Source organism: Natator depressus, chromosome 16 (genome assembly GCF_965152275.1).
Source record: "Natator depressus isolate rNatDep1 chromosome 16, rNatDep2.hap1, whole genome shotgun sequence".
NCBI classification, from domain to species: domain Eukaryota; kingdom Metazoa; phylum Chordata; order Testudines; family Cheloniidae; genus Natator; species Natator depressus.
In genome coordinates this window covers 26,632,434-26,648,937 of record NC_134249.1, presented here as the reverse complement: position 1 = coordinate 26,648,937, position 16,504 = coordinate 26,632,434, and the positions used below count along the sequence as shown (strand labels likewise).

The 16,504-nt window shown below is 41.0% G+C and overlaps 2 protein-coding genes across 4 annotated transcripts in view; one reads left to right on the top strand and one right to left on the bottom strand.

Moving 5' to 3' along the window:
- Positions 1–6,636, bottom strand: part of SLC2A8 (solute carrier family 2 member 8) — a 19,285-nt gene extending 12,649 nt beyond the window's left edge. Inside the window, exons 1-4 of one of the 2 annotated variants that reach the window (XM_074973516.1) lie at positions 6,521–6,636; positions 5,808–5,987; positions 2,954–3,116; positions 1,706–1,912 (exon numbers count right to left, since the gene is read on the bottom strand). In XM_074973516.1, coding sequence (XP_074829617.1) covers positions 1,706–1,912; positions 2,954–3,116; positions 5,808–5,908 — 471 coding nt within the window. In that variant the 5' untranslated portion in view covers positions 5,909–5,987; positions 6,521–6,636. Of the gene's footprint in view, positions 1–1,705; positions 1,913–2,953; positions 3,117–5,807; positions 5,988–6,143; positions 6,349–6,520 lie in introns of those variants that run through there. The other variant, XM_074973519.1, reaches the window with a different exon arrangement.
- FBXW2 (F-box and WD repeat domain containing 2) lies at positions 6,582–16,504 on the top strand. 2 transcript variants are annotated; one of them, XM_074973522.1, is made up of 8 exons: positions 6,582–6,699; positions 6,892–6,997; positions 9,179–9,688; positions 10,088–10,282; positions 11,383–11,516; positions 12,494–12,580; positions 13,397–13,566; positions 14,250–16,504. In XM_074973522.1, the coding sequence occupies exons 3-8, from the start codon at positions 9,199–9,201 to the stop codon at positions 14,536–14,538; spliced, it is 1,365 nt and encodes a 454-aa protein (XP_074829623.1). In that variant the 5' UTR covers positions 6,582–6,699; positions 6,892–6,997; positions 9,179–9,198; the 3' UTR covers positions 14,539–16,504. The 2 variants fall into 2 exon arrangements, with proteins under 2 accessions (XP_074829623.1, XP_074829625.1); XM_074973524.1 differs by having other exon boundaries at positions 6,656–6,785.

Here is a 16,504-nt window from a genome sequence, read left to right as displayed (position 1 = left end):
TTGAGAAAAATACCAACCCAAAACGTATAGACATTCTTACATTCCATATCATAATTATATATTAGTATTACACCCACAGCAGTTTTACATTTTATTTGTTCAACCCTGCTGCTTTATGTAACCACAATTTGAATAGGTAACTAAAACTAAGTGTAATGTGATATGTATTAATAGTATAGTCCCAACTTAAGGCATTTTCTATTTAAAAAACACTAACTAGTTTTTCCCAGGGCAGTAACTGTGATTTTACCTGGTAAAGAAACAAAACAAAAAACAAAACACACACAAACATCAATCTCTGGTAAATACCAGGTCATCCCTGCATTGGGTCACAAACTTTGTGTCCCCCTAATAATTTTTGTAACAAAATAGACTTTGAAATTCCCATATAATTAAAACCTCACTGAAATCCCTCTGAGGAATAGGCTACATTTGAAGATTTTTTATTTTTTAGGTAAAGTAGGATTAGTGGTCTTCAGTGCCATTTTTCTTCATAAGGGAAGGTTGGCAAGGACAGACAAATAAGTGTTCTTTCAGATAATACCACAAAGAACCCCTTTTCTTTCAAAGTTGCTGCCATGCCTTATAACAAACAATAAGGGCTGGAGCCAGAGTCTAATTAACTGAGGGCAGCCTGTGGCCTCGGTCCTATAGAACAGGATAGGGCAGCCCTTTTGAAAGTAAACAGCTCTGAGAGTGTCTCTGAAGTCATTAATGCAGTTTAACAACAAATAAACTTTCAGTAATGGAAAATGCAGCTATAGAGTACTGCCAAGCACAAGTGTTGAAAAATAACTTTTTTTTAAAGTCTCATGATTTAAGCCAATAATGAATTTTGGGTTTTTTATTTGCCGCCTAATTCCAGGGACTTAAGGTTACGTTTACTTTGCAAGAGCTGGCAACACTGTGATCCCTTGAAAACTACAAATTACACTAGATCTGCTCACCAACGAGGACAAAAGGGAAGTGGAGGGGTGAAGGTAGGCGAGAGGGGAAAAGTAGTGTGTGCACGCATGCACACGCACAGGGAAAAATGAAAGTCAGGAGATAGCAGTAAACTGATGTATATACTCTGCCTGCTTTCCACTGCTCCAAAATGCTGTAAAGCAGCCACAGCCCAGTGATGAATCTGACCCTAAGAGTTTAAAAAATTTTAGAAAGATAGAGATATGTAGTCTTTGTTTTATTAACAGTTTATGTATTAAACAAATAAATGTTAAAAAGGACAAGGAAATTCCTGGACAAAGACTATGTTAAAATGGAATGAAGACTGAAAATAATGTAGAATTTAAAAAAAAAAAAAAAAAAGTGTTACAGTAACATTGCACTAACAACAAGTGTTATAAACCCAGGAAATTCAGAGTTAATATTAAACTGAAAAGAAGTCCAAACATATTGAGGACTGGAAATGCCACTGGGAAACCCAAAACACTTTAGCTTCGCCTTTCAGAGAGACACCAAGAGGAAATACATGTAATCCATCTTTAAAGTCAATGCTATTTAATATAAGACCATAAACACGAATATGCTATGATCATAGTCATATGGTTATTGCATGGTGTCACTACAGGGTGGAGTTAAGGTTGTATGGGTGCCATAGCTGTGGTTCCACTCCTGGTTTTAAGATTATATTATCTCATGCAACATTTTTCCAGAGTGTGCTGAATAAATAATAAATAAGAAAAAACAGAACTGTTTCACTTACTGGAACAACAAGTGAAGTAATGCCACTGGCTAACCCAGTCAATATTCGTCCAATGTAAAGCATCCAGACATTCTGGGCAGATATGATAATTGTAAACCCAGAGACATATGGTATTGAACACAGCATCAAACTCAGCTTCCTCCCAATTTTATCGACCATACAGCCTCCCAGTATTCCTCCAGCAGCAGCTCCTAATGTTACTACAGACTTCAGAAAACAAGCACACACAAATAGATAAATGACTATACATTCTACAGCCTTTCAGAAAATTAATCATTGCTTTTTGGTTTAAAAGAAGATGTGCGGAAGTCATTAGATTAAGGGACAAAGACTAGCCTACCTAACCATTCATAAACTAGTGCACTTTCAACAATAGCCAGGACACCATTTAACTTGGCAAGCTCTTTTCCCCGAAACTGCATTTTCTCTGACCCCTTCTTCATATCAGGTCCTTCATACGATCACATCAGCTCACTAGAGCAGTCTGCCCTCATTCATAGTTTTTTAAGGCCAAAAAGGACCATTATGATGATCTGATCTTCAGCATCATACAGGTGACACTCTTGTTAACACTCTTATGAAATGTACCCAAAGTTCATTAATCCACCACAGAAAGATAGTAGATCAGTTTTAGTCTCTGTGTGCGTGCATGCGCATATATAAAAATAAATGTGTATATATTAAAAAGATATTGCAGTGGAAAAAGATATACTAGCCATAGTCAGTTAAAAACAGAACCACCATGCATCTTTTTAAAAGTACAATTTAAAGGCTCAGGAGAGTTGCCAGCTTGACCATCCTGGAGCCCTGCTGCCTAAGCAGTGGCACAGCAAGGTGCTACAACATGCTTCACCCTCAATACAGCGCGATCTAATTTAGCAGTGAGAGAGGGGAGCCGAGTCTCCAGGGCCCATTTAATCTTTGGCCGTTCTACTGAAACTACCAAGAGGAGGCGACTTAATGCCAAGTGCGATGAGTTCATAGAATGGGGCAGAAAACTCTAAATTAATTTCACAGACTATCGAACAGCCACCAGGTGCAAACAACTTTCAGTCACTCAGACTAAAATTTGAACAAATTACCTAGAACTGAAAAGGTCTATATTCCATTATTAAACGCAAGCTGCCTAGTCTCATACAAGCAGACAGTCTTCTCAAAATAGATCTGCCCCACAACTGAAAACGTGTAAGGAATTTTTTCTTACCAAATCAGTCACACACTATGATAATGCATCTTGCAGAGACTTACCCCAAACCATGATGCTTCGTTGGTGTCTAATCTTAATACAGGGTCACTAATTTTCTTCAGAGCTGGAATAGCTGGTGAACTGTAACCTAGGACAAATCCAAAGCTGAGGGGTCCCAAAACAGCAGCAAAGGTGGCCAGATATAGCTTCCTGTTCTGGACTTTGCTGTAATGAGTCAAACAGAAATTCTGCATGTGTATACAATTGTTGGTTCTCACAATACTGCAAAAGCCAAAGAAAATTCTGTTTTATAATATGCTTTATATGTACAAATTGTGTGACTTGGTCAATCAAGTATGTAAATAGATCAGTTCAATGTTTCAGAATCCTCAGTGCAAGCCATCAGACAATCTCAGTCCAGGTAATAATCTGGAGATGTCCGAATACATTAAAAAAAAAAAAAGTAATTTAAGTGTTCCAGAACACACAATGTAATTGCTTATTTTGGTATCATCTTAGGGAGAGTTAGAGGTGGAGAAGGCTGTCAAGGTAGCAGCAAATGAGGTTAGAAGCTGAACAGAACATAAACTGGAACATCTCCTTTCAAGAAGTATCACTCAATCATATTTTAAGAAACGGTGAAATCCTGGTGCCATTAAAGTCAATGTGATTTTTTCCATTGACTGCAAAGGGGCCAGTATTTCAAACTATAAGTCATAGTAAACAGCCTAGGATCACAGCTAAAATAAAATATAATCATTGTGGACACACCATAAAACCAGTACTTGGAGGGGAACCAGTACGTCTATGTGCACACATACTGATTTGGACTTGAGTTTACAGATGTTTAATTCTCTCAGAGCTAGAATTAGAAAATGTTTGTCTTCCACCCCCCACCCCAGCAAAGCCAATGAAATTAGTAATAAAGGCAATGGCAATTTAGCCACTTTGTGCGTGTGGGTGGGGGGGTTACTGACTCATTTGGAATCAAACATTTCAGCCAGTTTAAGCACAAAACACAAAAAGCTCTTTTTTTCTTAAAAAGAAAGATATTTTATTTAGTAATAGAAATGAAAGCTTTCTCAGGAAGTTTTTTGAATTACAAATATTTAGTTTCAAACCATAGCCACAACTTCTGTCACCTGATTCTCCACAGAAACTGCTGACATGGCTGCAGGAACTGCATCAGTTGTTATGTAACATTAAACAATCACCCATCACTTTCCCAACCACACAATTTAGCACATCCTTTTATTTTCAGAAGTATGTCAAAACCTTATCTTTACTATTTCACAGTAACCTGTGTTTAACATGAGATTAAAAGCATGCACGAGAATTCGATACTTTCCACCTCTGCTCTAAACATATTTCTGCAGTCAGATCTCAGCTCTAAGCCATTTTGATTTTAGACTAAAAGATTTACTAGTTCAAAGTGGGTCTGGATACAGCAAAAAAAAAAAAAAAAACTCCCAGCACTCAAAGCCAACTCTCAGTTTCTGCATGTATGTTTTTTAAAACATTTTTTTCAGTCATCCTCTAACTCCTACTTAGTTTTGTACCAGGACAAAGTCCATCTTTATTTTTAAACTAGAATCAGAACGTTTAGAACATCAAGATCTCTTTCCATTCATACTTCTCAACATGCTTTTCAAAAGATGAGTAAACATGACTAAATGACTTCACTGAGGTCATATTGTCAGAGTGGCAAATCTGGAATAGAACCCATGTCTCCCAAGTCCCAGTCCCAATCCATCAGACCATATTGCCTCCAGGTTTTACTCCTTACTCTGTTGCTTTCAAGACCCCACTCTCTTCTCTTTGGCTACAGCAGCTTTTGGAAGTCAAACAGTCTGTTAGGAATCCTGTTACAAACATAATTACATCAACCTTGTCTTGAAGGACCTACACTTGCTCGTGACCCACTACAAGACTTGCCTTTGTCTTCACCACTGCTTGTGCTCCCATTTAACTTGGCAAGCTCTTTTCCCCGAAACTGCATTTTCTCTGACCCCTTCTTCATAGGTTCTTCATACTATCAAGTCAGCTCACTAGAGCACTCTGCCCTCGTTCACAGTTTTTAAGGACAAAAAGGACCATTATGATGATCTGATCTTCAGCATCACACAGGTGACAGAATTTCACTAGAGTTATTCTAGCCTCAAAAACTTTTGGTTGAGCTGGAGCACATCTTTTAGAAGACATCCAGATGTACATCTAACTCCTTTCTAAGTGTTGTTTAAAACTTACCTGCTTAGCTTCGTTTTCAGTCAGCCAGATGTCAACCAGCTTTTCTCACTGAGTCTTATTCCTACCAGCCCATTAGGCACTCTACTCCGCTGTGCCCAGAACTCATACTGTGATATTCTTCCATATTAGTCACTGAGCTTGCCGCTATGTCTCAGGAGAGCTGTAGGAATGCCACATTATAAAACTATACTGTATCATTTGCGGCCTTTTATTTTGTTCGGTGAGAGCTATGTCAAAACCACTTTTAACTAATAGACAAATTCAATAAAAGTAGGAAAAAGAAGTCAAACGAGAGCTAGAGAGAATGTGAATGGAATCTAGTCTGGAGCAGGGTCAAATATTTCAAAGCCAAATGGCATGCAGGCTGGAGACCCACATGGGAAGGAGCAAGTGAAGTCTCTGGAAAGACTTCACTGGAAACATCGAGTAGGGATGGCAGCCATACATTCCAGGTTTCAGAGTAGCAGCCATGTTAATCTGTATTGGCAAAAAGAAAAGGAGTACATCCGATGAAGTGAGCTGTAGCTCACGAAAGCTTATGCTCAAATAAATTGGTTAGGTCTCTAAGGTGCCACAAGTCCTCCTTCTCTTTTTAGCCATACATTGACACTTTGTTACTAGTCAGCCAGGAACTCCAATTTCTCCAGCTCAGAAAAGCAAGGGTCTTACCTCAGGTAGGCATCCCGCACATGGTAGCTCTCAGCAGGCAGCAGCCATTGCTCACTAGGCTCCCAGGAGCGCAACAGGGGCTGGGATTCCTCTGTAGCCATTTGTCTATTTAAAAACACACACACACGCCCCAAAGTAGCGCTGTTCTGGCAATGGCAGTCGGGTGAGCCTGGCCTCAGCCTAGTGAAATAAAGGGACAAGCAAAAATAGAAGAATCACTAGACTACTGTAGGTGTGGAGGGTTACAAACCCCTCTCTGTGGGGCTAGGGAAGAGAGGGACACCCCAGAGCTCGGGGTGAGAGTCTACGGGACGCAGGAATAGGCGCCCCACTCACAGGGGCTGGAAGGGCCTAGTCGCTCTGCAGCGATGGGCGCCAGGCCCGCGCTCCCCGTACGCGCAACCCAGGGAGGGGGCAGCAGCTGCAGGACCGTGCGGAGAGCGCCCCCTGCCTCCGATCCCTCAGACGGGAACGAGCTACCGCGCGCACGGAGCCTGACGCCCGCCAAGCCTCAAAGTCTCGGCTCCAGGTGCCGAGGGAAGAGACTGACGGACCGACGGTCCGTTTTGTCCAGTCCCCCGCACAGCGTTTCCGGGGATTTTCTAGGCGTGGAGGACTAGCGAGCTCTATGGGCCTAGCTCTGACTCCCCGGGCGGGCGGGCGGGCCGGCCGCCTCGCTGTGCTGAAGGGATGGCTCTGGGCAGAGCCTCTACCTGCTCGCTCGACAGCAGCTCGCTACAACCCCGCCGCCTTCTCTCACGATCCTTTCCCTCTAGGGGGCCGGGAGAACGGAAATAGCGATAGGCCGCGGCGCAAGACAATGACGTGTGGGCTGCGCGCCGGAAGTTGCTCGGGTAGAGGCTGAGCTTGCAGTGGGATCTAGTGGCGGCAGGTTCGACCCCTGGGGAGTGGGGTGGGACAGGACCCCGGCCGCCTCCTCCCAAGGCCCCAGTGACCTCCGCGGGGAGGGATCGAGATGTGGGTGCCAAGGGCTCGGCGAGCGCGCGGGGCGGGATCCTGGGGTGCAGCGGCTAGGCTGGGGTCGTGGCGAGGCAGTGACTGAATCTCTGTTTTGCTGCTGCAGGAGAAATGGCTGCAGAGGAATCCCAGCTCTTGTTGGGCTCCAGGGAGCCAAGCGAGCAATGGCTGGTGCCTGCTGAGAGACGCCCTGTGCCTGACACCTACCTAAGGTGAGTGTTCCTGGGCCCCCCAGCCAGAGCCTAGAGAAGCGCCCGACATTCTGCAGCGAACAGCGTAGCTGGCAAGTGCTACACTTCCCCTCCCCACCTTACACAGTAACCAGGTATAGGATCGCAGTGGTCCCTTCTGGCCTTGAAATCCGTGAAAGCCAGGTTCTAGCCTGCCAGCATGCCCACAACTGGTGCTACATTTTCACAACTGGTGCTACATTTGTCCTTTAACAAAGGGCACGATTTTATATAGTTCAGGCCTTAGCAGGGCTTGCAAGAAGTTGCCTGAAGTTTTGACAGAAAAAAGTGGTCAGACAGCATCTGATTACTGGGGGTCTGTTCTGTATTTGGTGAACTGTACAGTTAACACATTATTACCACTGTGACTAAAAGCAGTAGACTGCGTTAGTTGCTTGACCAAAATCAGTAATGAAACAAATACTGGAAAACTCAGAACGATTTCTGCAACATTTGCATACTCGGGAGATGGGTAGGTCAACTGGATTTTAAGCTTTTTGTTCTACTCAAAATCATTAGATTTACTAGTCAGAAACCAGAACAGATTTTAGTATTATCTAAACCATTCCACGTAGTGTCTTCATAAGTCTTCACAACTGTTCATTACCTTTTCTCCTTGCAATGCTTTTAGGACACATACCTTACTTTAATGTATTTTGCTATTGGAGATAAATTTATTGTAGACTCTTACAATCTTAAATTAATGCCTTTTCAGTACCTTGGATTTTGATTTCTAAAGACTAGGTTCAACTAGCTGTCTAATAGATTAACCAGTGTAAGTGGCTAGTGAGAGACTCTTTGAAAGGATAAATAACTCATGGTGATTTTTAGTGACCACAGATTGAAGTGTGGCTTATTTGATATACCAATATGAATCTTATGGAGGCTGTGCATAAAGTCTTACGTACCTCACTTTTGGTGTGATATTAGCCTGCCTGAAAGCATAGAGTTAAATCAGAGGAAGCTACAAGGGGGAAACTTGCTTCAAAAGGGGTTAATATAACTCTGGCTGAGCCATTAATTGGGAAGAAGCTACTTACCGGGCTCCATCCAAGCTAGAATGGAGTGCTAAACCTAGGATCAAAAGAGCATACTAAACCACTGTAGGACACCAAGCCAAGAACAGGGAGTTGATTGAGTGATTTGCCAGGAGCATCAGTAAGAGCTGACAGGCATAGGAGAGATACAAACTGCAACAGAACCGTCTGCTTCTACCAACTCAGAGATGGAGCTAACTGATCTAGATAAATTATACCAAAGATGGCAAGGAAGGATTATGGGTTAGGCAAGGGAAAATATACATCTAGATGTTTACTGGTTTTACTCTTTGGTCTGTGTGCTTTGTACCTTTGCATGAATGTGTTTTGAATAAGATGTTTTTGATTCATTTTAATAAGCTGCTGTCACAGGTTCCTGGAATGAAAGGGCTTACAAATGCCAAACCCACCTGGGGCTGTTGCATTAATACAGTGAGAAACAGGGTGGCTGATATATAGAGATCCAATCTGAAGGCAGTTGAAGAGCGTGGTTCTACTCGCTCTTCAGAGAAGTGAAGGTAGCGAGGCCTATACTCAAGAGGGACTAAGACGGATCTAAAGCATGTTTAAAACATGTTTAAAACATGCTTTAGATCCGTCTTAGTCCCTCTTAGGTGAAGGTAGCGAGGCCTATACTCAAGAGGGACTAAGACGGATCTAAAGCATGTTTAAAACATGCTTTAGATCCGTCTTAGTCCCTCTAGAGTATAGGCCTCGCTACCTTCACCTATCTGAAGAGCGAGTAGAACCACGCTCTTCAACTACCTTCAGATTGGATTTCTATATATCAGCCACCCTGTTTCCCACTGTATTAATGCAACAGCCCCAGGTGGGTTTGGCATTTGTAAGCCCTTTCATTCCAGGAACCTGTGACAGCAGCTTATTAAAATGAATCAAAAACATCTTAAAGAGAAACACTATGGCCAAATACATTTCCTAAGACCATTTAATCTACTTTGTAAATGCTATATATTTATCTATTGAATGCATGAAAGTACTTTTTTGTACACTGACTTACATTATCAACATATGAGGTTGAGAATGCTGATAAATCAATGATTAAAGATGAGAAATGTTTACATTATCTTTTTGAACAGAACTAACACAATATTTTGATGTACCACAGGTAAATTTTTCCATAACCTTATGGAGAAAAAGGACTTTGAAGCATGGCTTGATAACATTTCTGTTACATTTTTTTCTCTGACGGACTTGCAGAAAAATGAAACTCTGGATCACCTGATTAGTTTGAGTGGAGCAGTCCAGCTCAGGCACCTCTCCAATAACCTAGAGATTCTCCTTAAGCGGGACTTCCTCAAACTCCTTCCTCTGGAACTCAGTTTTTATTTGTTAAAATGGCTTGATCCTCAGACCTTACTCACATGTTGCCTCGTGTCAAAGCAGTGGAATAAGGTTATAAGTGCCTGCACAGAGGTGTGGCAAACTGCTTGTAAGAACTTGGGTTGGCAGATAGATGATTCTGTTCAGGACCCTCTGCATTGGAAGAAGGTTTACTTGAAGGCTATTTTAAGAATGAAGCAACTGAAGGACCATGAAGCCTTTGAGACATCCTCATTAATTGGACACAGTGCCAGAGTATATGCACTTTACTATAAAGATGGTCTTCTTTGTACAGGTAGGAAGCCCAGTAGCCTTGGAGTCTATTATGATGCTTAAAGATGTCTCATCTTTGAGCTTTACCATTTATTTTGTAACAATATAATTTGTTTAATCTGATTTATGATAGCTGTGCTGTGGGTGGTGTTGGAAGAGGGATGGAATTGTAAGGAGTGAAGGTGGGAAGCTGGGAGGCCATGCACCTACCAATTAAGTTGAAACTGTTGCAGTTGTGTTTGTGTAATGTTGAGACTTCATCATTCCCTGAAAACTAGAACTTTCCTCATTAAATAAGTCTCACCTTGCGTGAGTAGAGAGGAAATACTTAATTTAAGACAAACATGGGGAAAAGCCCAGTGTAAGTCTGGGAATTAACTGTCACTTTAATGCAACCAGCTACCGTGTTCTTAAACTATAGGTTCAGATGACCTGTCTGCAAAGCTGTGGGATGTAAGCACAGGGCAGTGCATATATGGTATCCAGACACACACTTGTGCTACAGTTAAGTTTGATGAGCAAAAGCTTGTAACGGGATCCTTTGATAACACAGTAGCCTGTTGGGAATGGAGCTCAGGGGCCAAGATCCAACATTTCAGAGGGCATACCGGTGCAGGTATGTTGAGCTTTTATTCAACTTTTAAGTCAACCAGTCAAATTGTGACTTTATCCCTGTCAAATTAGAAACGAAGGTTGGAATTGGACCATTGTACAGCAGACACTGCTACTTGTGCTGTGAGTTTCATATTGTGAATCAGTTTCTCATCTCTTTTGAGGGGGAACCTGACCAAAAAATATCTACAAATATGCACACTAGCTCTGCCTGCTCTTTGGGGTAAGTCCTAGGCTTAGGGACACCCTGGTCTGCATGGACATGGACACAATACAAGTTGTATAGTTCTGGTAGTATAGTACTTGATACCTGCTCAGTGTGACATGGAGCACAATTTGCCAGAGCCACTTACATCCCAAGCCGGGGTAGGATTTGGGTAGAGGAATGAGGTAGGGCCAGTGGATCTGAACTTGCCTGTATCCCTGGTAACTCTTCACATCTCTCTTCCTCTGGAGGGGGTCACAGCAGGTGTAACAGGCTGCAGTAGCAGCTGCAGCTCCACATCCTGGAAGGAGAATTCCCTCTCACCAACCTTCTTCCAAGTCTCCCTCATGTAGAGCTTGGTTATTTGGGCTGTCTCGTGGGCCCACAGTTTGCCCCTTTGAGTTGGAAGGGTATCTGGAATTTACTAATCCTGCTATGTAAACATGACCACTTAGAAATTCATCTTGCACCGAGGACAGGAGGCTGCCTACCAGAACAGCTGAGGCTTTAAATGTAGTAAGTTTTTGTTTTTTTTGATGGGCTAAGGCTTTTCAGAACTAGGATATTTAAAACAAAATTACTTCTGGAACACCTACAATGGGACTGGCCTAAATAATTAGGTTACACTGCACTTAATTCATACATCAGTCAAAAAACAACCCTGCTAATTGAGATACTGTTCTAATTTCATGGAGAAGAACCAATAGCCTTGGGAATCTAAGCTTTAAGGGGTGGAAATAACAGATTCATGTATTTAAAGTAACCATTCAATCTGTTTGAACCATTAGAACCTTTAAAGATTGAGGGTTATTAGTCTTGGCCTGGTACCCTCATCTCAGATGAGATGAGGATAAATGTAGAGAGTGGTGCTACTCATTTAAAATCCTTCTTGCTTGTAGTTTTTAGTGTGGACTACAATGATGAACTTGATGTTCTGGTCAGTGGTTCTGCAGACTTCACTTTGAAAGTATGGGCCTTATCAACAGGAATGTGCCTGAATACATTTACTGGACACACTGAATGGGTCACTAAGGTAGGGTTGTATTGATGTAGTCAAATCTTGCTTTGCAAGATAATACTGTGCATGTGTTTTACACACATCCCATATCTCCTCAAGTGGTATTCCTTCACTTGCAGCCGTACAGGGGGTGGGCTGTCAGTAACCAGAGATAAGTGGTTGACGGAGGGATTGTCAGTTGTGATTCAAAGGAAATCGCTGTTAAAATGTTAGAAAATAACCCTTTGGCAGAAGAGAGACAAGGTGGGTGAGGTAATATCTTTTATTGGACCCACTTTTGTTGGTGAGGGAGACAAGCTTTCAAGCCACACAGAGCTCTTCAGGTCTGGGAAAGGTACTAAAGTTATTACCTCACCTATCTAGTCTCTCTATAGCCTGGGACCAACATGGCTATAGTTATATCTCATAGAAGAGGCACTTACAAAAGTTACAGTGAAAACATTCAATCCACTTACATGAAGTAGTTCCTCTAGCAAAGTGAATGGAATGATTAGGGTTCAATGTTTTATTCCAGGAATGAGTGTGATTGTACTGAAGCCAAGCTACTTTGAAAGGCATAATTACAATGAAAAAAAGTGCTGCTTGTCTGTAAAGTGTACAGTCAAAATGAAGGTGAGCAAAGTTTTCTCAAATGAGGAAGCTGGAATGCTTAGTTCTTAGCTAGTCAGGGTGATTCTAGAATCAAGCTTAACATGAAAGGATTTTCTATCACAATGAGTTGTCAGCAGTGGGAGCACAAAGTTTTAATTGTTCTGGGTTCTTTTTGATGACAAAGTATTCTTCCTTAAAAGAACCTGTGCCCCAAAGGAACAGTCATAGCAGAATTGCAATGTTTTTAAACCTCCATTACCAGTATTTAAACCTCCATTACTCAAATTGTCAATAAACTAGAGCAAGTTTTACCTAGATTTGAATAGGTAATTTAATATTTTATGAACTTGGGAATCTGTTTAGTGAGCTTTAGACTTATTTAACTATTTCTTCAATTGCAGGTGGTTTTGCAGAAGTGTAAAGTCAAATCTCTCATGCATAGTCCTGGGGATTATATTCTTTTAAGTGCAGATAAGTATGAAATCAAGGTATGTACTGTCTGTTTAAATGTGTATCACAGTGCAGAGAAGTATGGTACTTTTTGCATTTAGGGAATTCATTGGTGCTTTTAAGAGTACATGGATTTTTCCCCACAGCCTATCAGTGAAGCACTGTATAGAAGACAAATGGGTCTTTGAAAGCTAGTGGTGGTTCTATGCTTTTTCTTTTAAGACTGAATATCAGGTGGCTGGGTGTGCATTAAGTGGGTAGCCCTGGGTTTGTAGTAAGGCCTTCAGCCTGTGCCAAGTATATTCTTGTTGCAAACTCTTCTTCAGTAGGGGGGGCGTATAGATTGGGAGGAGGAGTTCTGATTTTAATAAATAGTTTAGTTTAGAGCTTCACAATGTTTCTCATAAGTGTGCTCATTGGGACTTTATTAATCTTCTGATTGGGTAGAGAAAGTTAATATAGTTAAGAGGACTAGCAAAAGATTTGGTGAAACATGTTGTTGCTAAAACTATTCTGTTTTCTCATTCACTTAATCTGTGTGCAAGAGATTGAGTATTAACTAAAAAAGCCTCTTCAGAGGAACACTTCAGGCTTGAGTCAAGACACACACAGTCAATACTACTACTCTTCTGTAGACTGAAAGCAAGAAAAACCTGAAAACCAAATACCTTCTGTGGTCAGGAACTCCACTTCCAGAAATTGTCTGAAATATAATTTGTCTAAATTCACTAGTTGTTGGCAGCCCAGAATGACCACCACATAAATGAGTGCAAAGCGATCGCTCTCTGTTCATGTAGCAGTTTACAGCTTGAGATGCTTTATAGTATGAAAAACGGCATTTTTTTAAATTGCAGATTTGGCCTATTGGAAGAGAAATAAACTGCAAATGCTTAAAAACCCTGTCCGTATCTGAAGATCGCAGCATCTCGCTGCAGCCCAGACTGCACTTTGATGGTAAATACATAGTATGCAGTTCAGCTCTAGGATTGTACCAGTGGGACTTTGCCAGCTATGACATTCTCAGGTAAATCTTTCAGTTTGAGACTAACTTTGCATGTGAAACTTTACTGTTGAGGTTTAAAAAACAATCTGGTTCAAAACCACTAAGGTAGACTACAGAGCCATTTGGTGGGACAAGGAAGCGTAAGGACAATCCCTCTCGCGGTACTGTTGGGCTTGAGACGCATCATAAAACATCTCAGAATTTAGTGGAATGACGTAATCAGATGTCCTGCAAATTGCAGGTGAGGGGGTCAGAGAAGATTAAATTCTGTTCTGGCCTTACTCTTAATTGTATGATCAGTCCCAGAATAGTGTTGGTATCCAAAATCATAATTTCCCAAGAATAGGATTTATTATGGAAATACTGACAGACCTCGTTCGAAGGATCCTAGCTCATTCAGCCAGCTGTCTCTCTAACCCAAAAGAAAAGCACAGTTTTGCTTTTGTTACCTGCCTTGGGTAGTTTCACCTCCTAATCTGGCTTCAAATATATCTTTGTGGGACATTTTCAAATAAGAAGGAATGGACCTAGAGCAGGCCTGGATTAAGGCATATTGACAGCTCTTTAGGGAAACTAACTACTTCTTCCTTAGATCATTTTGTCCTTAGACTCCAATTCCCTCTCTCTGTAGATGCATATAGGGGATGAAGTTTCATAATATACAGTGATACCAATTCTGATTTAAACACTGTCTTATCTTTCAGGGTCATCAAACCTCCTGATTTTGCAAACTTGTCCTTGCTGGGCTTTGGAGATATATTTGCCCTATTATTTGATAACAAATACCTGTATATAATGGACTTGAGGACAGAAAAACTGATTAGCCGCTGGCCACTGCCAGAATATAGAAAGTCAAAGAGAGGTTCAAGCTTTTTGGCTGGTGAAATGTCTTGGCTAAATGGACTAGATGGCCAAAATGACATGGGCCTGGTTTTTGCTACCAGTATGCCAGACCACAGTATTCATTTGGTATTGTGGAAAGAACATGGCTGAAGATGTGGCAGGACATTCATGAGTCTGGGACTTGAAGCAGTGTGTCCATGAAAGAAGACTTTGCATGAACCAAAGTTGCACACCTAATGGTATCATCATGCAATGCACAATCACTTATTTTTTGTTTTCTAGGGCATTTGGGAGAGATGGGCTTGTTTTGACATAATACAACACAGCATGCTAACAATATTTGCCAATTAATTTAATCTGTACTCATATTTAAGCATACATATTTGGGTTTTCTTGACAAAGTATAGATTATAAAAGTTTAAATCACTCAGATCTATCATTTAAGTCTAAAGCGAAGTGGTGTTTGATCTGAAAGACTTCTGTCCTATATCTTTTGCTGAAACAGAAGGTGAAGCTACTATCTTATACATGTAACATCAAGTGCTAATCACAGTGCTAAAACTGCACCAGTACACAGAATACTCAGTGTAGAACTGCATGATTTCCTCAACTGTCAGCCTCTTCAGGAACTTGGTTTATCCTTATTGTAACTTTACTGCTTCCTTGACTCCAGGTTGCTAAGAGTTTAAACTCCTTTCACCACTATCAGAATATTTCTTGATGACAGCGATAGCTTGTTTTGTTTTAAGTAGGGGCCTGTGTTCATGTTGGCCAGACTGGGGCAAATTCTTAGAGATAAGCAGCATAAATAACTGCAGGATGTGAACATGGAGAATTTGTGGGCTAGTGTTTTTTACAGTTCACGGCTTGAGTAAAGTTGGCACAGAAATAAACAGTCTTTTCCTGCACAGAGTATACAATAAAGCCAACCTGGTTTAATGTGCCATTGCACAGTTATTGAATAAATATTTTGGACCATGTGTTGGTCTTTCCTCAGGGACTGAAACATGGAATATTTATTTGCACAAAATTCTCCAACAGTTCACCCAGTATGGCTTTATTAACATTGCATAACCGTTTTCTAGAATTTGATTGTCAGAGCACAGTTTAATCCATACATTTAGGGAAAACATTAAGGGAAGGGAACTTGTTTAAGCCCTAGGCAGCAGGCTTTAGGCTCATACATTGTGTGTCAAATGACATCGAAGGGCTGTCCACCATCCAACATAAAAATAGTGTGCTAATGAGTACAGAAGTACCTGTTAAATCTGGATTTGAGGATGAAAATTGTGACATTATGAATATACCCTGTTTTCATAAGAGTTCAGGAGTTCTAATCGTGAAAGAATAGAACTAAAATAATCCATTGTACTCTTCTCTGACCAGTTTTACTAGGCCTCACTAATGTAGGGGGAGAAGATTTTTAGTAAATATTTTTTAATAGTAGGTATTCAAATATTATGCTGAATCTGACTTTTATATTTAAAAGCTGTATCCATCATTACCTGACTCCTATGCTTTAGAACTGCATTTCTACATTTTGAAAATAAAATTTCCCCTCCATGTCTATTTTTCCACCACTTCTAAATATAAGACTGCTTGAAGATTAATGACTCTGTCCTTTACCTAACACACTTACATGGCTCCGATCAGCGTTTCAATGTACATATCCTCACATCACCTGTTTGGTAGGACAGTACAGTAATTCCTTTTTTGCAAATGGGGAACGGAGGACCAGAGCCTCAAAGGTGTTTAAACACCTCACTCCCATTGATTTCAGTCAGGGTTACATACCTACATATCTTTGAGGATCTGGAGCTAATTGACTTGGGAAGTCACAGAAAAAGAGGCTTGATCCCAGGTGTTTAAAACCAGAGTCCTAACCCATTCACCTCTTTACAATGGTAACTTCTTTTTGTTGAGACTGGTTAAAATACACAACTTGATTGCAGATGTACTGAGGAGAGATGTTCACTTCTTTTTTGGGGACACTTTACATGCTTGTGACTGAAACACATGGTCAGCTAATCACCAGAGCTAATTAAAATGACAATTCACCCATAATTTGTTTCGCTTAGTCATGGTGTCATATGACATTTTGGAAGACAAAATGGGT

What these genes read in the sequence shown, in the direction of transcription:
- FBXW2 (XM_074973522.1), top strand. Translation starts at nt 9,199, where the DNA reads ATGGAGAAAAAGGACTTTGAAGCATGGCTTGATAACATTTCTGTTACA. An exon ending in ACACTGAATGGGTCACTAAG is followed by an intron (nt 11,517 to 12,493) that starts GTAGGGTTGTAT and finishes CTTCAATTGCAG; the next exon opens with GTGGTTTTGCAGAAGTGTAA. An exon ending in GCCAGCTATGACATTCTCAG is followed by an intron (nt 13,567 to 14,249) that starts GTAAATCTTTCA and finishes CTTATCTTTCAG; the next exon opens with GGTCATCAAACCTCCTGATT.